At 44.0% G+C, this 25,295-nt stretch overlaps 1 protein-coding gene across 2 annotated transcripts; it reads right to left on the bottom strand.

Moving 5' to 3' along the window:
* LRP11 (LDL receptor related protein 11) lies at window positions 1-21,934 on the bottom strand. 2 transcript variants are annotated; one of them, XM_065632125.1, is made up of 8 exons: window positions 21,413-21,934; window positions 16,143-16,306; window positions 12,056-12,197; window positions 9,848-9,973; window positions 8,882-9,094; window positions 2,890-2,991; window positions 2,446-2,613; window positions 1-799 (listed from the first exon to the last, which is right to left on the bottom strand). In XM_065632125.1, exons 1-7 carry the CDS (start codon window positions 21,930-21,932, stop codon window positions 2,459-2,461), a joined length of 1,422 nt encoding a protein of 473 aa, XP_065488197.1. In that variant the 5' UTR covers window positions 21,933-21,934; the 3' UTR covers window positions 1-799; window positions 2,446-2,458. The 2 variants fall into 2 exon arrangements, with proteins under 2 accessions (XP_065488197.1, XP_065488196.1); XM_065632124.1 differs by lacking the exon at window positions 1-799 and having other exon boundaries at window positions 1,716-2,613.
* Window positions 21,935-25,295: the final 3,361 nt, after the last annotated feature.

Raw genomic sequence — 25,295 nt, 5'->3', positions numbered from 1 at the left:
ACTTGGAAGTTACTGAAGTACAAAAGACAACGTACAAAAAGATGCATGCCTCATCTGCCTCTGTTTTTATTGGGACCCGTGATGAATGTGACATCCTTGGACAGTCAAACAAGATAGACAGCACGGTGTCTGTATATATATATATATATAGGTATATATAACATGTACTGTACACATTTTACTGTTAACACATCTGAAGTTCACTCACACATATCAATTACTTGCTCTAATTCTATGCAAATTTTGCTGGGGCAGGGGCAGGTTGCCGAAGCTTTCAGGCTTTGCAGAGAGCTATGGGGTACCCAGCAGGAATCCTACACTCCAGCATCCCAGGTAAAAGCTGCTGTGTGCTGCTCTTGCACACCCTGGAGGGTGTCGAGCTGGGGGTGGAACAGGCTGAACAAGCCCTAAGCTCCAAGGAGGGATAGCTCTGGGATTGTACACGACTGCTCTCAAGCACTGGTAAGTCCAAACTCATCCGCTGAGGACTTGAATATTTTCATTTTAGCAGTTAGTAAGTGTGACTCTGTTAGCTGCACAGAGGTTTAAACTACAAATGAAAAAAAAACCTTTGTTCCTCAAATCCCAAATTTAATTACAAAAGCTGGTGCTTAGTTAGTGATTGCTTTCAATTAACAAAGCAAGACAAATTCTTTAATGAAAATACTCCCAGTGCATCAGGTGGAATGGGTCCAGGTGGGATGCACCCGCGAGTGCTGAGGGAGCTGGCTGAGGTCATTGCTGGACCACTCTCCATCATCTTTGCCAAGTCGTGGGAAACGGAAGAGGTGCCTGAGGACTGGAGGAAAGCAAATGTCACTCCGGTCTTCAAAAAGGGCAAGAAGGAGGACCTGGGCAACTACAGACCGGTCAGCCTCACCTCCATCCCTGGGAAAGTGATGGAACATCTTATCCTTGGTGCCATTTCAAGGCATATCAAGGATAAGAGGGTCATCAGGGGTAATCAGCATGGCTTCACCAAGGGGAAGTCGTGCTTGACCAACCTCATAGCCTTTTATGAGGACATAACAAGGGGGATAGATGATGGCAAAGCAATTGATGTGGTCTACCTTGACTTCAGTAAAGCATTTGACACAGTCTCCCACAGCATCCTCACAGCTAAACTGAGGAAGTATGGGCTGGATGATCGGGTAGTGAGGTGGACTGCAAACTGGCTGAAGGAAAGAAGCCAGAGAGTCGTGGTCAATGGGGCAGAGTCTGGTTGGAGGCCTGTATCTAGTGAAGTGCCTCAAGGTTCCAGTATAAGTTGGGGAACGACTTGTTGGAGAGCAGCGTAGGGGAAAGGGACCTGGGGGTCCTGGTGGACAGCAGGATGACCATGAGCCAGCACTGTGCCCTTGTGGCCAAGAAGGCCAATGGCATCCTGGGGTGTATGAGAAGGGGGGTGGTTAGTAGGTCGAGAGAGGTTCTCCTTCCCCTCTACTCTGCCCTGGTGAGACCTCATCTGGAATATTGTGTCCAGTTCTGGGCCCCTCAGTTCAAGAAGGACAGGGAACTGCTGGAGAGAGTCCAGCGCAGGGCAACAAAGATGATGAAGGGAGTGGAGCATCTCCCTTATGAGGAAAGGCTGAGGGAGCTGGGGCTCTTTAGCTTGGAGGAGACTGAGGGGTGACCTCATTAATGTTTATAAATATGTAAAGGGTGAGTGTCACGAGAATGGAGCCAGGCTCTTCTCGGTGACAACCAATGATAAGAAAAGGGACAATGGGTATAAACTGGAGCACAGGAGGTTCCACTTAAATTTGAGAAGAAACTTCTTCACGGAGAGGGTGATGGAACACTGGAACAGGCTGCCCAGGGAGGTTGTGGGTTCTCCTTCTCTGGAGATATTCTAAACCCACCTGGACGCCTTCCTGTGTAACCTCATCTGGGTGTTCCTGCTCCAGCAGGGGGATTGGACTAGATGATCTCTCAAGGTCTCTTCCAATCCCTAACATTCTGTGATTCTGTGAAAGCACACAAATCAGTCAGTCTCTACTGAGCAGTGCAGTAACGTGCTGGCCTGCCGTGTCCCAGTCCCCAGAGCGGGGCACAGCGGTGGCAGCGCTGAGAAGGGGATGGTGCCACAGGCTCCCCTCCCTGCCTCAGCTGGGGCTGCTGGGCCCTGGCTGATCCCACGCCCAGGCTCTGGGACACACTGGGCCCCAGCTGGGGAGGGCAAGAGCATCCCCTGTCCAGTTTGGGGTGGCCCCACTTTGCGGTGTCTTCCACACAAGGGCCAACTGGAGCTAGTCTCTGGAGCCTGAATGCTTCGTATGTTCTGAGCATAGGCGTCTACCCACTTTTTTATTTTATCACCAAAGGGGAAGAACACGTTCCTTATCTCATAGGCTGCTTCTACACTTGAAACTTAACTAAAGATTTTGGTCCTTTTATAGAGGCAGAGGTTCATGGACACAGGAGAAACAGGAGAAAATAACTGACCTAAGTCAAAGTTCTAGAGATACATCCCATTGATGAGGTAATCGGACTCTTCAGATGTAATGGGTCGAGCTTTTTTAAGCTTCTGTCTCACTAAACGCAGTCTGCAAGCAACCATGAGCAGCAGTAAAGCAGTGATGGCCAAGCCTAAGGCTAAGGGTAACACAGCACCTACAAGGAGGTTAAGAGAAGTTACATTTTATTTAATACAGTCAGAAATCAGCAGAGAATATCTGAAATATTTCTTAAAAAATACAGCTCATCTATCACTTCAGTGCTAATATTTGGAGCAACTCATGCTGAGAAACTAAACTGTATGATTGTAGAAGCTAGGAACAGTTCAGAATATGGAAGTACATTATTCAACGACTGACTATAGTAGCTGGATCTATAGCATCTGACTGAAAAACTAACATAATTCCAAATGAATTCACATGGTCAGTTTACCTGTTTCTGGGATTGGACGACCACCTCCAAGCTGATCTCTCTTTGGCACAATTATGCCATTCCCATTTTTATCATCTGTTCTTTTCCCTGAGGAACTGTTATCTGCACAAAGTCAAGCAAGATAAATGAATGTTGCAGTTTAGTGGCTCAGGAAGTCTTATCCACAGACACTAGAATTAAATAATGTGAAAGCACTTAAATTTAGAAAACAAACAAAAAAACAGTTTGAGAACTTCTAACTCCTATAGTATAACTCGAATTTTTGAAATAAAGTGAAGCTAAATCTAAAATGTAAATTCAATCTTGTATGCCAAACCACAATGCATCTCAACCAAACCCAAGTAGATAATTTTCCACTGAAAAAAACATGGATATAAATTCTCTTTTACAAACTTCCATAACGGGGTATAGGCCAATCTGAGGTAAAATATTACTAAAGCAGTTACATATAGGTGAAAATAAGGCTACTTCCAGTTACGTTGATTGCCACCCTCGGAACTTGCCAAGTGGGAAACGCATAGGTTGGCTACACAAATTACTTTAAATTTGGCCGTTACCTGACACATACAGATGCAGAACTTATGTACTTGGAAGACATAAAAATACAAGGGGAAAACATTTCAAAGAGGATGACTTGGAGTCACTTCAGCTTTGGGGAGTACATGGACCATAGCAGAACATTGCAACTGCACAAGAAGAGACAACACATGGTTTGCTGCTGGGAGTGCAGGCGGCTGCTGTTCTGCTTCACGGGAGCAAAGAGTAACTCAGCCGGGATTCCCTCATCCACCAACACACCCTTGCAAAAATCAGAATTAAGCCTATCTTTTTAAATGTAATGACTATGTTTGGTTTTTGCTGATAAACGTTGAAGGGTAATTTGACTGTGCTGTGATATATTTGCTGTCAGCCCTCAGAACTGTGACAATGCCAATGGAAACATCCTATGCTACAAGATCTGTAAAGTATGAATGTGAAATGTAATTGGAATTACATACAGTGGTGGGTGTTAAGGAAGTGTTTAAGTTAATTAGCTTGGAACGTGCACCACATGCAGCTCCCACCCACCACGACCAGCTCTGAAGCGCTGCAGAACGCATTCCTGGCAGTGGCAGCAGCAAAGACACAGGATCATTCGTTAAAGCTTAAATTGTTTCATCGATATTGGCATGAGGTAAGTGCTAATGTCCCCACTCTAAGGCACAGCACAAGCTCCCAGGCTCTGGCTTTATCGCCCTGCTGTTATGGTTGGGGTGCAGAAACACTAACTCCATCTGTCAGGAAATGCCTTAGAATTCAGGCTCTTTAAGTTGTTCTGACATGTAAAGGGGACTTCAGGAAATCCTAAGCACAAACTGTACTGGCTCTAAGGTCCCTGTACGGTATCAGAGCTGTGCAAAATAACCTGAATGTAATTGAGACCAATACCAGCACCTATTTTCTGCTTCCGTCTTCCCTAAGTGAAATTAAATGAATATTTGTCTTTATTTTGGAAATACCCAAAAGACATTGGCTCTTCCTAGAGCTTCTCTGATCTGTACGACAAGGCTAGATCTGAATGCCTGTTTTATAAATTTGTTTCCCTGCTATTTGAGTAACAGAAATATTTAAGTCAACTGCTTGTAAAGACATCTGGCAAATGTATCTGAATATGGAGAGAAGTTTAGCAGGAAAGTTTTGGAAGGGTGGAAGAATAATAGAATCCTTTGAATAAAGCTTGTAGGTTTTTGTTAAGACTTGTGGCTGTTTTTACAGGACTGGAGGGGCTCAACATCATATCTGTTATTAACTAGAAAACAAAGATTTCCCCAAACAGCTTTAGGAGCCTGACATAAAGCACATTATGTGGGTTTTGTTTTGTTTTCACTTTCTCTTAATTTTCTAGTCAATGCCTAGGAAACTGCAATTTATAGCCCTTTCCAGTTGCCCTAAATTAGAGATCTGGGCTATGGCTACTGCTGTTGATGCCTCCGCAGCAAAAACATGACTAAGGCTTGGGCACTCAGTCAAACATCATAATCCCAGCCCTGGACAGCGCTGCACAGCAGCTGCTGCGGGCAGCCTGGGGAGAGGCGGGGACCCCGTGCCAGCGGAATGCAAAGCTGTTACTGTGATTTATACACTTGAGTTGGCTGTGCTGGGGAGCGCAAATCTTCAGTCTGCTTGCAAATTCAACCCATCTGCATGACTGTGGCTGCTAGACTGGCTACTGCTGCTTAGAAGCCAGCCCAGTGCTCACTCCAGTGTGCAACTATTTGCTATATTCATTTACACAGCTATATTTATTTGCTATTTATATTTATTTGCTATATTCATTTACACTGCAACTATTTGCTATATTAATTTACACATGCAGCAGTGCAAGAACATGCAGCTGTGCTTAAGAGCCTCCCTGGAAAGGGACACCAGTGCACTCTGGGGACAGCCATGCAGAAACACTGTGCTGGCCTTTGGAGGAGCTGCAGTCTGAGTTACTTCACTCTGGAGATACATCTGCAAAGGGAAAGGACTCCTTTACTGGCATCAGATGCCTCTTCCTGCATCTGCTCTCAACTACGGAAGAAAATGTTTGGCCTTCCAGCTTGGGCGAAAGTAAACCATGAGGCTGTTGCAGAAGACTCCGTGCCCGGAGTGCCTGAGGAGGTTATCTCTATGTCGGACATGGTGTTCCCCTGGAGTCACCCTGCTGTAGAGGAATCCCACTGGAAAGGCAGGGGTGCAGAGCAAGATGTACCCATTGTCAACAATAACTTCTCGGTTTTAGTGGTTTTAGTTTTTTTTTTCCTCTTTACTGTGAATAGATCCCCTGCTAGGTCAGGTAGAAGTTTTGAACAATCCTTACCTTGGATTTCCATATTTTTACATTTCCATACTTAAACATAAAGCCTTAAAATGCTTGTATCAAGTCAGAGCTAAACATTAGGGGCTACTGGAGTAAAGAAAGCAGGTTAAGGAAAATTTGGAACAGAGAAACTATTGGAAAAAATGGATTCTGGGATAAATTTACCCTAATATTACTCTCACAGGCAGAAAGTTCATACTCCTGCTGTGAGGAACTATCCCACAGCCCAAAACATTACAGCTTAGCCCAGCTCCTTTTAAAATAGACATAAGATAAATATGGCTGTCCTTGACAAGGAGGTCCCTTTATTGGACATGTTTACTGGGTTCTCAGAGATGAAAGCTTCTTATGGGGAAGTAAGTAGCAGAAGGGACCTATTTTTATTGGTACTGTAATGACCACTGCACAAAAAAAAAAGTAAAAAAGAAAACAAAGCAACTCCCCAGTCCTGCAACTTCTTGGAAAAAACTTCTGGTTTTAAAGAGTCAGCCAAAAGCTCCTGAATCAAGCAACATATCTAGCAGCCACCTAGAATATGTCACATGCTGTCTCTGGTAAGTAAATTACCCTTAACACCTTATCTTGCTCTGCCTTGCCATCGCTGGATCTAAGAGCATCACGTTTTCCTTCCAGGCTTGTATTTCCATGATGATCTGCAAATGCCAACTAAGAAATAAAACAAACGTAGCCCCGAACGGAGCGTTCTGAAGTGAAATGCTGGAACCTGTGCTGCCGCTGTAAGGCCATATCCCTTAATACGCATCTTAAGTAGACAGCTTTTCACCATGTTGACGTTGAAATCATTAAAGCTTGTTTTTGAAATTTATTTATAATAGTATATCGGGAGCCCGGGCTCTTGCAAAGTCAACTCTAGGACAACAAGCAATGTACTTGTCTTGGTCCAACAAAGAGTTTTACAGTGTGAGTCTGAGGCACACTGAGGCAGGTCCATCCCAGAACAGGATTCTGCCAGTGGAACTGGTGAACTTTTGAGGCTGCTGGCATGAGTTCTGTTCAGTGCTGCCTGCCTCTCCTCAAAAATGCATCTAGCAATTATTGCCCTCCTGAACACTTTTAAGCAGTCTTCACAGAGCTGCTCCCATGTTTCTGTGTCTCTCGTTTTTGTAGCACCTAATTTTTAGATTTGGCCTGTAACCTCCTTGAGATGGCAGTGATCGAGAGAAATCTAATTAATAGATCTGGGCGGAATTTCAGGAATAGGTTAGACACCTGTCTCCTCAACTCTATAAAGACAGTGGTGCTTGCCAGTGGGGCAGGAGTTAAACCTCTCTGGACCACCAGGAATCATCAGTGTACAGCATGTGACTTCTACAGAGTTCAAGTGTCTGCATGAGAAGACAGCAACTCAAAGCAGATTTTGGCAGCTGCCTTTTGGACTCAGGTGCCTAGCACCTCTTCATGCCCCACGACATGCACCCTTTTCCGAACTGATCCATAGGTGGTTTAAAAACTCACTGAGCTGTTTGCTGCTTGGGCTCCTGGATCAGTAAGAATGGGGTCCTTCTACAAGGAAATCCTTAAGTATCATTTAACTGAAATTATGTTCTGATTGAGCCGTATCAAAAGAGCAATATTAAAACCACAAGAATTAAAACCAGACATGGCCAGCTGGAAATCCTGCCTGTTTAAAAAGATTACAACACCTTCTGGTAGTACATGGATCACTGAAGCCTCATCACATTATTTTAGTTTTATAAGAATTTTTTCTTTTATTGTCTACCGCTGTGCGAAGGCTACCTTGAGAGCAAAAACGGTGCAAATAAGTCACTGTGCAATGGGAAAACACAGAAAACGATACAAAAGTGCCACGCTTTTACATGCACTTCCAATTATAACCTCCGATTACAGACTGCCAAAGTTGGCGATCTCAATTCTGGTTTTACTTCTGCATGCACAAGTCAAATAGTTTTTGAGACGTGCTTAGCAGCTGACTTTACACTGGGGCCTGCAATGCCCTTTGGCAAGCTGATGTTTGGTTTGGGTGGCCACGTATCAGATGTCACTCAGGACGATGTGAATGAGAAGGTTTGGGGGCAGACTTCAAAATTTTAAGTCATTACTATAAGGAGCACTGAGGTCACCTACACTGGCAGAAAAGGGGGAAACATTTGGAAGAGGATTTTGCTGTCATTCGCCATGGTGGTCAAATTCTCGAAGAGCGTTGTTTTTACTCCCTTTGGGGTCTCCACAGATGAAATACAAGCATCTGAAGAAACATCAAAGTGCCAGCCAGGGAAGTGCCCTTTACAAGACTCAGCAGCAGAGGGCACTGAGCACTCCTCTGTTGTAACAAGAAAATAAAGCTGTTCATAATTAGCTGCATCTTGGGCAGCAAGAATCAGTCTGAACCCTGAAGAAATAAAAGTGGAAGGTCTTGCACTCATTTTAGGCTCTGTGCATGCAGTTTTGCTTTCATTCAGTTTCCATTTCAGGTCATTTTAATTCAACAGCAAGAACCTTAAAAGACATGCCAGTCTCACTGCAGCTTCCGGAGTTTTACCAAGGCAAGGGCTGGTAACTCTGCCTGTAACATCACTACACACTGGTAACAAGCAAACCCAGGTTCCCAGTACTATTCTGCATAGTGGCTGCAAGCCTGTTGTGAGTCAAAGACTTCTCCATTGTGTTAAAAGGTTTCTCCTGCCCTGGAGACACACTTCAGGAAAAAAAGTGCCCATAATAATCAAGCTATTACTTCCAGGGAAAGGAAAAAACCAGTCATTGATTAGCACCAAGAAAGACGGAATTACTCTCACCCAAGCTGAACAGGACTTTGTTGTGTTCTTCTGAATGTAACCCCCTACAGATTTAAAGAGCCTTATACATCAGCCTACAGAGCTGAACCTGTGGCAGAATCTGTATTTACCTCACTACATGTTTTGTTCCTTAAGACTGTATCTTTTCCTAGCACTTCTACATTTTACCTTTCTTGTTGCACCTGGTAAGAACCAGACTTGACTTTATAAAGCAATACATAGTTGTAACTTCATTATTACAAGCTTCTTTTGCATTTTGTACATTTGCAAATTTTTACTCTTAGCCAGGCACCAAAAGACAATTAAATTTAAGGTGCAAGACACTTTCTTCCTTGAGAAAGATTTATTGAAACTGGTTCGTTTCAATTCTTACCTGGCACAAATCCACTGATTTGTTTCTTTGGTCCCTGAGAAAGCGATTGGTTAGACATGTCTGCATCCACTGAAAGAAGTGGTTGATTTCTGGCAGCGGCTTTCAGGGTGTTTTCTGCAGAGAAGTTTTCATCTGTGTTTTCTGTCCGTCCTACGGTCCTTTGCTGCACAGCACCGAGGGCCGCGTGAGTCACTGTCTTCCGGCCTGGGCTGACTGTGTTAACAGAGACAAAAATCATAATTTTCACATAGAATTGAAGGGAATGGGAGTCTTCTGATGGAAGACCCTGTGATATGGGCCTTGAGGCAGGCTAAACAAGTTAATCAGTTCCAGACACATAATGGAATGTGAGCTCCAGATACACAGCAAATTAGCAGTTGCTTGCTGTCAGTTCTTAAGCAAGAGGATGCACGTGAATCCTAAAGTGAAATCCAGCAACTGAAATATCAATGAAAGAGTGCTCAGTCATCGTGCCAATTCATCGGCTAATGATTTTTGTTCACTTAGCTGAGCATGGGCATATATTGAGGATGACTAATGAAAGCGAACAGAGCGATGGTGAATCAACTGGTTCCCATACACGCTCATGTTTCCAGTGTTTCAGATTGTTTCAAGGTGCATTACTGCACTTTGAAGCACATCTCTGAGAAACCCTTTCAGATCAAGACCAGGGTCCTTGTTTCCAGAACCATCATGCAAGTAAAGAACAGATCTTTTAAATGTTGAAAACTCTAACACAAAATCTGTCATTTGGGCACCTTTAACAGTTTTGATACGCTGTGAAGAAAAGGGATTTAATTTCTGAGCATTTGCTGTATATGGAATTAAACCTTCTCGTGCGCTATTTCCAATCAAAGTCTCTATGGTGGGCTCAAGCTGCTCATGGGGAGAGAGGCCACAGAAGGGGCATCATTTCCCTTTGGTTGTTCAGTCTGTGGTTATTTTCACAATCTACGCTGTACTTACAGTTCTGGCAGAAAGTTTCATCCGATCCATCAGGGCACTGTCTCACACCATCGCAAGCAAAGGTGATGTCAATGCAGCAGCCGTCATCGCAGATAAACTGGTAGCGAGAGCAAACCCCGACACAGGCTGTTGAGAAACCGTTCCAAAGTTACCAAAAGAGAAATCCAAGCAGTAAATACTGAGTCAATGACTAAAATGTGTAGCACCAAGGAAAAAAGCAAAACCACGCTGTGTCAAGAAGTACCAGGAACAAGGCAGAAAGTTGTTGAAGAAATGCCTGGCTTAGCTATCTGATGCTATATAGACACAGAAGCTAATATAGCTAATAGCTGCTCCTGGCACCCTCGTCACTATTCTGGCAATCTCTACTACAGGAATACTCAATCTGGAGGCTGTTGCACCTTAAATCTTGTGCAGCACCCCTACAGCACTTTAAAATCTCCCGGCCTAAGATGAAAGGAGATCTTCCCAGACTTAAAAGACCCAGGACAGTCTTGAAAATAAATACATGAAATCTCCGTGGTCGTAACTGCATTTCTCTAACACATAATTCCTACTACATACCCATTCTGTATTTCTGACAATATGTTATTTTACATGCACACATATGGACTATATGGGATGTTTTACGGCATGTTTTCTGCAACCTAATTAAAATCCCAAAAGAATGCTCGTCATCTATTTACATCAGCAACGTAAATCCAATACTGTGCATGCCAGAACAGGACTAAGCACAACATCTCACAAGTGACCTCAATTAGAAAGAACTGATTGCTGTGTGCTTTAATATTTAGATTCCCCTGGAAATGGAGAGTGTCCCTGGACATTTCATTTTGCATACTCAAAGCTTTCCTGAAACCCATTCTGACCTTGTAATTATCAAGTGTTTACATCCATGCTTTTGTCTTTACAACAGCGGTGTAGTTCATCACTTTGTAAAGCACTATCAAATTCAGTGTCTGGTTAATGTTCTAACAGCAAATCGATTTGCATAAGGAAGTCACAGCCTTTGGTTGTTACCCTGCTACGTACTGAAAAAGCTGCACAATGTTAAGGAAAGTCTGTCAGGAACACAGGCACCTATTTAAAACCCCTAAAATCATACTTAGAAAACGCATCTCCCAAACTTCAGCACTAATAATAGCACTGGTCTTGCATGCATGAAAGTGCCATGGGCTGGTTTAAATACCGCAATAGCACTTGAATTGCAAAAGGACTTGGGGTGTTAGAAGAACAAAGGCAGCAAATCCTCTACATGCTCCACCCAAAAGGTACCACAGATGCCCACAGCAACAAATAAATAAATCAGAACACCTCTCTGGCTGCTTTAGCCAAACTAAATGTTAATGAATACAACTCTATCATCCATTATTGGAATATAGGCATTGTTAAACAGACTCATAACTGTTTTCTTGCAATACCAATTTATTGCCACTGAGATCAGGCTCTCATGTAGAGATATTGTACTGGTGCAGAGCAAAGTTTTTACTGGTTCAGCTGAACATAGTCATGGTGCTAGTTTTACTCTGTGTCAGAGCAGCAGATCTCTATTAGCAACTTGCTAATTACAATATAATTAGAAATTATTACATTAAAGAGTGCAGAATTGACAGCCACTGAAATCTAACTTACTTTCTACGTTTTATGCTTTTTACATGTTCCTTGAGCTCAGAGTTTCAAAATGATGGGTCAGTTCCAGTTTCAGTTTCCCCAGTAACATAGGGATTTTATAACAACCATTGCACAAAAAAAGCTGAAATGCATGAAAAAGAAACAATCCCATCTTTTAGACTACAGATGCAGGCCAGTATTATTATTAGTTTGCGTGTCACGCCTAGCGTTAAACGCTTTTAACTGGGCCTTCCCTATAGCACAAGCCTTGCCATGTTCCATGCACTGTCTGGCTACACAATGAACTGTTAGATGTGCCTGACACATATGGCAGTATTTCATTTTTCCAACCCTGCATGCTTATTAGAAATACAAGGCTGAACATTTAAATGCTTGAAAGTATTATTGCTCTAACAAACATGTGATGCTTCCTTGCTTTATCAGTTTGAAACAGCAAACCAAAACTGAAAGAGATGTCATTGTGTAATGAATAAGGGCAAAATAATACACTAGAAATGGAGAATAAGATTTCTGACCCTTGCTCTGAAAATCACACCCCGGGTGTCACTCAGGTAATGGCTCTGGTCATTGTCTCACCTACTGCAGAATGAACCATGGGCAGAACGGTCACGGACACATTGTCAGAGCTCTGCTGGCCTGCGGTGTCTGTCACAGTTAGCTGGAAAATATACCTGCCTTCCTGGACGTGAGAGAGTTTCAGTGTTCCTGGCTGTGGTACCTGATTAAAGAAACACAGAAAAAAAAAAAAAAAGGTATAAAGGACCCACCCATAATCTTCTAGGAATAGGGAGCTAATTTCTGTACAACGCTTTTCACACAGGTTAAATACTTCCTTCAGTCTAGCCAGCTTGATCAAGCATGTGTATCATGCTGCAACATTTTGGTCTTTTTTGTTTGCATCCGTTTGTAAAAATAAACATGCTTGACATTTACGTACTGTTTTTCCTGGTACACTCTATTACCTGGAGCTGTGGATCTTAGCACTGGAGAATAAATGGAACTGTAAATTTAACTCAATTTTTCAGTAGTTAGAAATGTCATTTTAGAGGCTAGGCAGTAAAACATTATGTCCTCTATTGAGTTAATTTTTAGACAATATACATATATTCACAGAAGTTACTTTTGCTATATGTTGATGTATGAAAAGGTGACTGATAGCATTGCTTTATTAATAAGACTGCCCACCTCTGTCCAGTATGAGATTTAATGTAGTCACTTGCAACTTCTATAAATTGCCACACTGAATTTTTCCATGCCCCACACTGAATTTCCATGCCTTGCTCTGAACTGCAAATAAATTCACCTACAGTGAGTAACCTAAACATTAAGTTTCAGAAAGTCATATAAGAGACATATATATAAACAATTTAAATTGGATTAGATCATTGAAAAATAGCGAATTTAAAACAGGTTCCAAACTGGTGTTACTAGTACAATGGTCATTTAGAAATAAGTTTGTATGAAATGACTATGGTATTTGTATCAAATGCTGAAATTTTCTAGCCTTGTGACAATTATTAGTCACAAATAACTCCAGCTGTCTGAGAATTCACTTACACATACTTCAGCAACTAAAAAGAAGCTTTACAGGTGTATTTGATATGTAGTGTGTTTTTACGAACGAAGCATACAGGGTTATCTTGATAAGTAACTGAAAGGTACATTAAAAGCCTCTGTGACCATCATTAATATTAAAACAAAAAATCAATAAAGGCCTTTAGTTTTGCATATTTAAATTTGGGTTTCATGCCTAAAAGAGAACAGGAATTTTTGATAGATATAATAATAGAGCCCTAGACCTAGCTTTACAGCAGGATGTATTGATAAATTCATTTTTCTCATCTGGTAAGTGAATTTCCTAACTGAAATTTCTTTCCTTTTCTATTTATCCAAAGGCATTTAGTTATCTGATCTTGCTGTTGATTACCTCCTGAAGGAGTATAAGACACCTTAGAATTTTATTCCTTATTGAATTACAGAAGTAAATAATGCTCTAAAAATCACCTGCTGCTGTTCAACATGACTGCAGGGAGAGCGAATATGGCATTTAAAACTCATGAGCCGTGGCATCCAACTCTCAGTGCAGATCCAGAAAAACGCCACTGACCTCTGAATGGAGCCACTCCTCCTGGCGACATCGGTGCTTTCCCTTTTGTCTCTGTCCTGACCTGAGGAATGCCCAACTGTACCTACTTTCTTACAAACTTTGGCTCAAACTAGACAGTAAATTTCCAGATAATCAGCATTTTAAATGCCCGAGAATTTCCCACAGGTGTCACAGAGCTGCACAGCTACAGCATGTGGGTAGCAATCCGAGAAGCAAATTATCCAAGAAGAGAATAGGACAATAGGAAAAAAATAAGACAATAGGAAAAAAATTTCCACTGGCTTCCTTCTACAATACAGTAAGATCTCTTTATAGCAGTCCTTCCCCCTCCTGCACATTCTATTTATTCTTCGGTACATAAGTGCAGTGCAACAGCTGCCTTTTATCTTATTTAAACACAGCCCCATTCTCCCTTGTAGCTATGGATTCATAGATAAGTTTTCTAAGAATAGATGACATGAAATCCAGTAACTTCAGGATAGCAACTAAAGCACTAAAGATGGGAACTGATGATTGTACAAATAATCACAATTATTAATTCAACTTCAAAAATTAAATGATCATGGATAATCATCAGAGAACATATCTGTGGGAGAAAACCCTGCCCATTTGAACACAATGGAAAAATAGCTATCTAAAGATAAATCTGTGTCAAGATTGTTTTCATTTATCAAATATGAAGAAACTGCCAAGATTAATGTTAATTTTGCAGTTTTAAATAAATAAGACTGGTCTCTGTTTTACAGAGTGACTGAGTAAAAGTAAAAACACAAACTTCAAAATTTTAAATTAACTTCTGATTTTCTGTTACTCTATATTACTACATCACAGATAAATTCAAATGATATTTCATCTATTTACTGAAAATAATGCTGCAAAGAGTCAAGTTAATAACTCCTGATAATAAGATGTTTGTTTTACCCAGATGATATCTAGCAACTACTCTTAAAGCTTCATTCAGGTATTTTCTATGTATTATACTGTTTGCACTCCTTATGAAAGCCTTTTGACTCTTAAATTTTCAAGTCAACAAAATAACAAATGAAGACACAGCGACAGTGGTCTTTGACATAGTTTAAAACTGCAATATAGCCTCAAGTAACTCAGAACAGGCTGACCCTTCCACAGATGTGGATCTTGCAGTAGAAGATAAAATTTGCAAAAGTACGTAGCACTGGCTGAACTGATACTTTTGAATGCCTCTGCTGTGTTTTCTCTGGAGTATGGTTATAAAAAATTACTTGTGGACAAATTTCAGTAACTATTCACCAGACAAACCCAACTGTCTTCTCAGGGTTCATCCAGCAGCATGTTTCCTAGCCATGGCATGGTGATTTTCAATTACCTACACGTTACCTACACTGCCCTACAGGAGACGAAGGAATAACCAATTACCATTGAGTTTTGCATGGATGACAATTTTAGGTTTCAATGCATTTGGCTAACTCTTTGTGTTAGGCAAAACTCTGGTTTGCTCCATCATTACAAATCTTGAGTAAGTTCACTTATACTGGTAGTTCGTCCATCTTGTCTTTGACGTTACTGGGCTGAGCAGACACAAGCGGCAACCGTCAGGTACTGCTCGTGGTGGCATTGGCACACATGGCCTCTTGGGTTTTGGACTGTTCCCGCTGCTCATCCTGTCCTGTTTAAGCTCTTCCTATCCATCAACAGCATCTCAGCAACAGCAAGGTCTGTGGTCTACCCCTTCTCTCCTTTACCTGTCCCTCCTGCTCTAGGTGGAGTCCCAGCTGAGCCCTGAATATTGTGGGCTATGAACAGACTGTGAGTAGATTCTATGGGTTTGAGACATTTTTCCTTTCTTTTCCTGCTGCTCCTAGAGCATTCACAAAGAATGGTAAGATGGAGAATCCCTCTCTTGACAGTTAGGTGAAACCAAGTTGCACAGATTCACAAAAATTGTACAGGTGAAATAAAAGAGTATATGAAAATATCTCATAAGGTCTATGTCACAAATTTCTTTACAGCTTCTCCATAAGCACTGACAGAAGACTGCTGGTGAAAATATCTTATTGTTTTTAGTAGCAGAACTACTAAGGTGTCTTTAACCTGGTTCACAGAAGCCAAAAACCAAGTGCCATGAGCACAAAGAATGGCAAAAGAGAGCAGAGCTGAAATACAGTAGAGTATTTGTGTCTACATGTTTGCTACCGGCTGTCTCATGCCACCTGGGATACAGATGAACTGTATAAAACACTAGAAATAATCACTGGAACAACCTCCCCAGTGACATGGTACGGTCCCCATCACCAGAGGTTTTCAAAATGTGACTGGACAGGGCACTAGATAATCTCATCTAGGCCTCCTGACACACAAAAGGTTGGACCAGATGATCTTTCGAGACCCCTTCCAACCTGGGCTGCTCTACAGTTTCTATGAAATAAATGCTCAAATTGCACAGTCATCCTAATTTTGGCACCTGGTAGCCACATCCATTTGAATACATTTAATATTCTTAGCTCTATATTTAATACTGTGCTATCGTGAACACGAGAATCTGCGAGTGACCGGCTAAGTGCAAGGTTGCACGTGTACCTTCATTTCCACCGCTGAGTCACCTTGCAGCAGCGTCCACTTGTACTGCACGATGCCGTGGTCATCTGAGCTTTCTCGGCCGTCCAAAAGCACCCAGTCCACAGGCGACTGCAGCACAATATCTTGTCCTGCCTTGCACTGCGGAGGCTTGTCAAATTCTTCTTCTTCTCCAAAAAAAGAGAAACTTAGTTATTTATCAGGGGAAGCTGAGTGATTATTTATATAAAACGTATTCTTTCTTGGTTAAGGCATTGTTTCAGTGCTGTGTACCTTCCTGAAAGACAGGACATGTTCATCTGTGCACATTTTGTTACTCAAAGTAGTATTTACTTAAATTTTAGTTACCTGTTCCATATTGAGTGACTTCTTCAGCAAATAACAGCTACATTAGAAGCACATGGCATAGAAAATCTCTCTAGGTACATGGATGTTTCTCTAATACAACAGAATTGTTAGCATCAGTGTGTTTTTTTAATCTGAAATAAGGAAAATGGATTTAAATATGAATGGCATACATATTCAGATGGCAGTTACTGCACACCTTTTATAGGACTCTGCATAACTTAGTAGTCTTTTAAGTCTCTTTTTATAATACATCATTACAGGAGTGGAATATTTAACATGAGCTGGCATCCTGGTGAAGTACTGCACAATAACATAATGATTGAAAATAATCAGAAATGACCGCTGATTTTAAGTGCCTAATTTAAGACATTCAAAGCTTGATTTTCAGACTATTTAGGATTCATAGCATTTTGTTATATTCAAAGTACAATCCCTTTTCATAAATTCGTGAGTACTAAGTACCTTTGCCAATCTGGCCACAAGTTTTTCAGGCTAGACTAACAAAACCCATAGTGTGTTCAGCGACATGGCCTGCAAGAAACAGTTTAAATCATTTGCTCTGCAACCTTCAGGCAGCGCAGGAAAGAGAGATGGGTAAAATCTGGTTCTCCAAGTCAGCATTTGACAACTTCGGACACAAGATCGTACCTTTCCACAGTTCCCTGCCCAAGTTTAATTCCTTCTCTGGGCAGGGGATGTTCCCAGCACCCTGAAGTACCAGGGTGCTTTCTGCTCTTGACCCCTGGAAAGGTGCAATACCCTGTGAAGGATATTGATGTCAAGCTCAGAAAAGCATCTACTGAACACAAGGCTGTGGGGAGAGCTGTGCAAGGAAAGAAAAGGCGCTTCCCCACCAGGGTAGGTTTTCTCCCTTGCACGTCCTCCTTTCCAGTTTCAAGAACCTGCTCGAAGGTACGGAGCTCACCAGAACAGTGGGACAAATCACCAAACTTTTCATTTCTTGTTTTTCTCAGAAGTAGGCCAGGCATAGTAAACTTCAAGGCAAATGCCTTAAGTTAGGAAAACTTACAAATAACCAAAAACTGGGTCTAATAATAGAAAGTATGAAACAGTTCTTGCACATCTAGCTGGCACAAGAAGCTTTGCCTGATTTGTATACACTTGGTTCTCAAAACCAACTATGTTTAAAAAGCATCACTTAGGTGCAAAAAACCATACTCATTGTTAATAAACACCATCATTATGGTGCCAGGGCAACTTTTATTTGGTGTATATGAATTACGTGCAGTCTTCACATGATAATTTACTTTACCAATTGCTGTCAAAAAGAGACTGACCTGAGTCTGAAACAGCACAGCTCATTCTTCCACTTGTACCTGGGAGAGAGTTTTCACGTCACCTGTCTGGCTTACATCAATAGATCAATGTCCTGCAGATGCAGAGCAAGGCCCCACTTCCCCTGGGCCCTCAATAAGGGCTTAAATAAGAATATTCTGCTTTTATACTCCAGCAATGCTGTCGCAATGGCAGGACCATTTCACGCTGAGGCAGGTCACAGAAATTCATGCCAGCTCTTTGCTAAAGATGAGTTAGTGATCACACTCAGGCCTCTGGTCCCAAAGGATAGGGGCACCATGCTTGTGCTTCTAATCCACCAGAACCAGAACACCTTCAGAAAGGTAAATGAATGGCAAATCAGCTTGTCTTTTGCTCTAATAAAGAAAAAACTGGCCTGAGAGAGACATCTGGCATGGGAGGAGACTGCCTATTGAGCTAAAGACTTTTTCCACAGTGAAGTTTTAAGCAATGGAACACATTATCCTTAGCGAGTGAAACACCTAATCTGGGGAATACATGTTTTTTCGAAGGCAGCATAAAAAAGCAAAGGGGCATACTCAGGAGCCACTTACAGCGACCGCTCACAGGAGTAAAGGCCTATCAGCCAGGTTAGCAGAAAAATCAGGCTCAGAAAGCATATTTTAACTTCTTTTTCTAACTTTTATTTAGGCTGAACATAAAAAAGCAATATGAAGCTGATACCACAGAGCAATGCTCTGAGATGTGGGAGCTGGCTACTTTCTAGAAGAGGGGCTGCAACTTTATAAGCATCACTTTTTTCTTAGAGGTGGAACACAACAGGCTTAATTTATTCTGCTTCCTCCATCCTTTATACAGACTTTGACTGCCAATAATGAAGCTGCCAGCTAGTTGTCTGAATGAAGGCTTTGTTATAAAAGGTTCTTTCACTGCCGATCCCTGAATGTCTTTGATACTAGTTTACCTTCATGTTGAACCCTCCCATTGCTCACCACTACTGAGTAGCACAGAAGTCAGACATTTCTGTTGAGGCACTCAAGTCCTCTTTCTGCATCAAAAATTTAAAAATTTGCCCCCAAAAGGCAAAAACAATTGCCTTGTCTTTCACTATCAGCATATGGGGTTGCATTGTTAAGCCAGCACTAACTGCCTACAAGTGCAAAGTAAATCCACAGCCAAACCAGCACAAATCAGGCGTAAAGTAAAGGACTCAGATTTACACTGAAATGTTCAGTCTCAAAAATGCATCCAACCACTGACTGTCCTGGAAGTACACAGAGATACGCTTGATCTGAAGAATACAACCCTGTCATTAATTGCTCCTGGAATTAAATAAGCTGTTGGTTTTGGTTTACTGAAGATCCTTAACATAAATGAAACCACAACACCCCAGAGGTCACTGTATATTAATGCTTAGAAATATTTTGGAATTACGAGGACACCACGTTTATGCATAAATGTTGGCTTGGGATTATCGAAAACAGTGGAAGATTTACCACCACAGTACTCTGAAAAAAAATTTTAAAAAAAGAACAGGTAAAATGTGATCCCCCCCATGAAAGAAAATCTTGAATAGCTCTTTCTTAAATTTCCTAAATTCAATCATGGGGTGACATAAGTGAAAAGAGATGTAACTTAACTGTGATGTGATGATGCACCATTGTCCAGACTAATTTTTCCACGTAATTCAAAAATGCAACGGTAACATAATATCAGACAGCAAAATAATTCAATCTTACTTTTCTCTCTCCTGCTCTATGTCATGGCTGACAGACGTTTGAATAAAAGTTCATTCTCCTTTGTGACTCTGGTTCAGCTCCACTGTAATTGCATTAGGAAGTCATAATCCCCTGTTTCTGATAGCACCATCACTCACAAGGCAGACTTTTAAATAAACCCAACAGAACACAGAGCAATTTGCAGATTAGGAACTGAAACTGCCTTGCAAGGCAAGTGCTGATAAAAGCTACCAAAAAGGCAAGCTGTTCAATAATTCCAGAATTGAAGAATGCAAGGAATTCAAGAAATTCAAGATACCTAATCGGTAATCATTTGAACAACAGCATTATTTGTAACATGCCATACATTACTACATTAGTGCCAGGTTTTAACGGAATTAAGGCAGCTCAAAATGATGACAGATATGAAAGATACTTTCAAAGGTTTTCAAAGCAGCCTAATTCTCTGTGACTTAGATGCAAAACCTAGTCTTAAGCCTTCTACTTTGCAAGTGCATACAGGGTTATAAACCTTAATTATCCAGAAGTACTGTGGATCGAATACTTCTCCTATTGAAAATGCCAAAATGATACCACGGGTTTTTCTGGTATCTTAAGATCATTTTCACTGCCACAAGTTCCTCCATATAGCTCTCTAGTTTACCTGCCTATGCATTTTACAAAAAATATTTCGGCATTGTAACTCCTGTAAAAACTGAGCCCCTGTTCCTGCTTCTCTCCAGGGGATTCCCATTGGCATTCTCATAAAACACACAGGACTGGATGATCAAGCAGGAGTAGCAGGTGCCACCTGCACACACTGCTTTCATTTACACCACCACTAGGTTTTCTTCATGTTGCATGCAGTGACTACTTTAATTTGAGATATATCTCTGAAGAAGATGAAGAAGAGGACATTTAGGAAAGTACTGTCAACAGAAGGTAATGAAATTAGGACAAAATTAATTAAGATGCAACTGTTCCACAACAGGAGGTGGCCAAGTGTTACTAAGTTCTTTGGATCAGACACCAGGAAACGGACTCCAAATTTAGAAACTGAGATTTGTTTTCATCTACAGCTGCTTGCTCTGGATTGTGTTATTCTTAAATACGCTTCAGAGCTGAACAAACTCCTGCTTTTGATGTGTCCCAGAGTCCAGAGGCGGTTACATGGAGACTCCATGCTGCTTCTGGACTACCTGTGAGGTATCCTTCTCTTCTTCAGTCTAGCTCTCAAGTTCTCAAGAAGGAAACATTCTGAATTAAGTGAACGAGAAACCCGCTTCGGTGATGACATTGGGACAGCACCACCAAGCAGAAGGGTATGTGCTTGCTCTCAAGCTACTGCACCGGTCCTGGCGTCGCTGGCACCAGTGGTTCACGCTTTCCAGGGTGCCCAGCGCCCGCAGTTCCCTGCGGAACCCGATCCGTGCGGCCGGGACCGCTCCGGTGCCCCCGGGGGTGTGGGGCCCGTGGACATGCTCACCCCACGGCCGGCTCCCAGCTACGGCCCCGCTGGCACGGCCGCCCACAGGGTTTCTGCAGGGGGGGCTGGGACGGGTTTTTCCAAACCCGCAGTCCCCGCACTCCCGGGCATGGCTGGGCCGCCTCTCCCGGCTCAGGGGGTCCCGTTGCAAGGCTCGGCGCTCCTCGTCCCCCCATCACGACCGGGGCGCCGGTTCCCGGCGCCAGAGAAGCCGCAGGGCCGCTTCCCCTCCTCGGCAGCTCCCCAGGCCGCGGCAGATGGCGGCGGCGCCGCTGCGAGCGGCCCCGGCGGCCGGCCCTGCCCGCCCCCGCGCCGGGAGCCGCTGCCGCCATCTCCCTCCCGCCGCGGGGCCGCCGCTCCCCGGGCACGGCGCGGCCCCGACCCCCCCGCGCGAAGCCACCTTGGGCCGGGCCCCGCGCCCCGACGGCCGCGGCGGCCCTTACCCGGCGGCGGGGCGAGGCCGGCGGGCCGGCGGCTGTAGGTGCTGTAGCCGCGGTGCGGGGCGAAGCGGCAGACGGGGCGGCCGCGGTGCGTGCAGTTGAAGAGGTAGCAGCCCAGCTCCGCCGCCGCCGGCCCCCGCGGCCGGGCGGGCTCCTGCACCACGGCCAGCGTGCAGCGCGGCTCGGCGCAGCAGGCGTCCAGGCACTGCCGCCAGCCCGCCACGGCGGCGGGGGCCCGCAGGAAGGTGGCGCCGGCCGCGATGGAGTCCTTGGTGCGGATGATGGAGTCGGGCCTGGCGGAGAAGCTGGTGCTGCCGCCGCACCGCTCCCCGCCGCCGCCGCCGCCCGCCGCCGCCGCCGGTCCCGGCTCCTCCTGCTGCAGCTGCCGGCGAAACTCCTCCAGCAGCGACTCCACGCCCGAGATCTGCGAGCGCAGGTCGGCCAGCGGCGCCGCGCACCGCCCGCCCGGCAGCACGGCCCGCCCGCCCAGTGCCGCCAGCAGCACCAGCACCAGCGCCGCCATGGCCCCAGGCGGCGGCGGCGGCGGCGCGCAGGCGGGAGCGGCGGCGGGAGCGGCGGGAGCGGCGGCGGGAGCGGCTCCCCCCGCCGGCACCCGCGAGCGCGGCGCGGGGAGGCGCAGCCCCGCCCGGCTGCACGAGGCGCTCAGCACCCGCGGCCCTGAACAGCTCCGCAGGGCGGGGCCGCCGTGGCCCCGCCCCCGCCCCGCCCCGGCCCCGCCCCTCCCGCGGGCGGCCCCGCCCGGCCCCGGCCCCTCGGCAGCGGTGGGCAGGGGGCGGCCCTCGCTCCCTCCCAGCGCCTTAAAGCAGCGAGTTTCTCTGCAAACGCGCGTTGCTCCCCTGGAAAGAGCGCCGGGGAAACTGCTGCGCGCGTCATTTGCCACCTGCGCAAGCCGGCGGGCGTGAATCTCTGGCAGGGACTCCGTGCAGCGAGGTGGCGCCTACAAAAACCGGGGTAGGTCGTCACTAGAACGGCTGGTGGCTGTGTGAACGTGAGGAAGCAAAGCAAGACACTGTGGAGGGGCTCCATCCCAGGTGTAGCGTTTCTGCTCAGAAATTAAGAAAAAAAAAAAAAAAAGCAATCCTAAAAATGTAATGAGCAAAGTTGTGGCTTCTTCTGTTTTAGCAAAACATCCCAGGCTGGATCTTAACCACCCAAGATGGTGGTGAAGAGCTGTTGATGCACGTTTTTTGAAGTAAAGGCTAAAGGAGTTTTAGAGAAATGCTTCAAATTTAAAATTGTCAGTTTTACATCTGCCATAACTTTTGTTTTAATTTTATCATGAAATTAAGGCCTTACTGATTCTGTGATACAAATTAGTAACAGTAAATCCTCCCTGAAAATTAGCAACCCTCAGAACAGCTGCCTTATTTTTTTTGTCAGATGAATGGAGCCTCAAAGCATTTGAGTGGCAAATTGGGAACTATCTACTAGCAGTAAGAAACATAAACTTGCTAATAAATATATAGAGATGGTGGTGGGCATACAAAGGGGTGGTGTATGTATTTGTTTTTAGTAATGAGAGGTCAGCTGGTAACTCTGTGTTTCCATTTTGGTTTATTTCATTCTTGCAAGCCTCTTTAAGCATAGGCTCCCATTCCTTGAGTTACTGGAAAAGTCTTAATAGCTGCATCAAAAAAATGATCATTATGGCAGGGTGTTTTGATTATCCTTCATTTTTTTGGGGTTGGTTTAGGCCATGTTCCTAGCATAACTCAGAATTGCTTCTAAGACGAATCTGGTTTAATATTCGGCCATCATGGGTCTTTAGGTGTTGCCCAGGATACGCACATGCAACTTCGGTTCAGATTGTGATTCTTCCTCCTTCTCCCTCAGATCACAGGACCGTAGTTCAGTGATTCTTTGAAGCAAGTTGGCCCATCAGCAGCGCAGCTTGTGAAGATTGCTTTTCTCTGGCTCTGTGGTCTGTTGGTTCGCTAAATTTCTAGAAATTATATTTTTTTGAGACTTTCAGTTCCTTATCAAATTTAGTTGAAACTGATCAATGCATTCAAAGGTTATAGGAAAATGGGGCAGCCAGACAGAACGATGATATAATCTTCATTTGCTTTGAAAATAAGGCTAAAATGCCGTGATTTTATTTTTTAGGAAATTTTTGGAGAGGTGCTCAATCATAACAGAGGTACTGACTGTGAAGTGCTGATTTGCCAGCAGTGACACTGGTTTGCTACTGCTCTGCCATTGTACCTGCTGATACTACCTGTTCTGCCAGAATGCGAACCGTAAGTAAAACATACCATCACTGTGATGGCTGAAGTTGGCAGAGGGAGCAAATGCACCAGGTCACAACTTCCTCATAGTCATGAAAGATTTGGGACTCCTTTGCTTGAGCAGAAACTCCCAGTTCTGGATCAGCAGACAGTCAGTGTTGATTAGCAGGACCCCATTTACAGGGCATAGAGGGTTGCTCATGCCACCACCCTAGGTGTACCCAGTTCTACCAGAAAGGTGGCCCCTGGATGTCAGTGGTGGTCATGGCACCTCTGGAGAGGCAGGTGGTTTTTGCAGAAACCATAGAGTCATAAAATCATAGAATATCCTGAGTTGGAAGGGACCCACAACGATCATTGAGTGCAACTCCTGTCCCTGCATAGGACAAGCCCAAAATTCACAACGTGTGTCTGAGCAACAGTGTGTCCTGGCAGCCAAGAGGGCCACCTGTGTCCTGGGTGCATCCAGCACAGCGTTGCCAGCCGGGCAGGGAGGTGACTGTCCCTCTCTGCTCCACACTGGTGCGGCCTCACCTGGAGCCCTGTGTGCAGTTCTGGGCACCGCAGGATAAAAAAAGATATAAAGCTACTGGAGAGTGTCCAGAAGAGGACTACAAAGTTGGTGAAGGGTTTGGAGGGGAAGCTGTATGAGGAGTGGCTAAAGTCACTTGGTGTGTTCATCCTGGAGAAGAGGAGACTGAAGGGAGAACTGATCATGGTCTACAGCTTCTTCACAAGGGGAAGAGGAGGGGCAGGCGCCGATCTCTTCTCTTTGGTCACCAATGACAGAACCCAAGGGAATGGCAGAAAAATGTGCCAAGGGAGGTTTAGGTTGGACATTAGGAAAAGGTTCTTCACCTAGGGGGTGGCGAAGCACTGGAACAGGCTCCTCAGGGAGGTGTCACAGCCCCAAGCCTGACAGTGTCCAAGAAGTGATTGCACAACCACTGAGAGAATTTTTGAGTTTCTGTCACTTTATAATGAGGAAGCTGTGGTTGGAAGGTGTCCCCGAGGAGAGTAGACGGGCATTTAAGAGGTAAAGAAGGCTGAAGAGAGGGAACTATACTGTTGGTTTACTGCAGAGGCACTCTAGCCCATTTGATGGTTAACTGTCAATGCATTTTCTGGAGGTGGGATAAGGACGCCATGCTTACCTTTGTGGTTGGAAGTCTTGAGGCCACTCTCAGATTAACTACTTGAGCAAGAATGTGTAAGTGCAGCAGATTTTTTTTTTTTGTATTGGTGCTGGAGCAGAACTTGTGTTGTTGCCTAATTTTCTTGGCTCCGAATGCATACCTCATGTTACTTTGGCCTTGTGAGAAAAATGACATTTGTAGTCATGCTGAACTTTTTTCAGAAGGTGGCAGCAGCTTATTACTTATATAAAATAGAGTGCTTCTAGATATTAATGTCTGCCCAAGTGTAAATAAATACTTAATTTCACATTTCTTTACCAGTTCATTGTCATGAGTGCCTTAGATTTGCATTAGGTTGTGGAGCTGCAAACCAAAATTAGCATTTAGTTTGTAATAATACTTAAGATATTTTATTCCTGCCTATCATTAAAGTTAAATTTTGGGATGATTTGATTTTTCCAGCAGAAGACATTAGAGATTCATAAAGAGATTTATCAGGCT

This window comes from Caloenas nicobarica, chromosome 3 (genome assembly GCF_036013445.1).
Source record: "Caloenas nicobarica isolate bCalNic1 chromosome 3, bCalNic1.hap1, whole genome shotgun sequence".
In the NCBI taxonomy this organism is placed as follows: Eukaryota; Metazoa; Chordata; class Aves; order Columbiformes; family Columbidae; genus Caloenas; species Caloenas nicobarica.
This window is presented reverse-complemented; position numbering and strand designations above follow the sequence as displayed.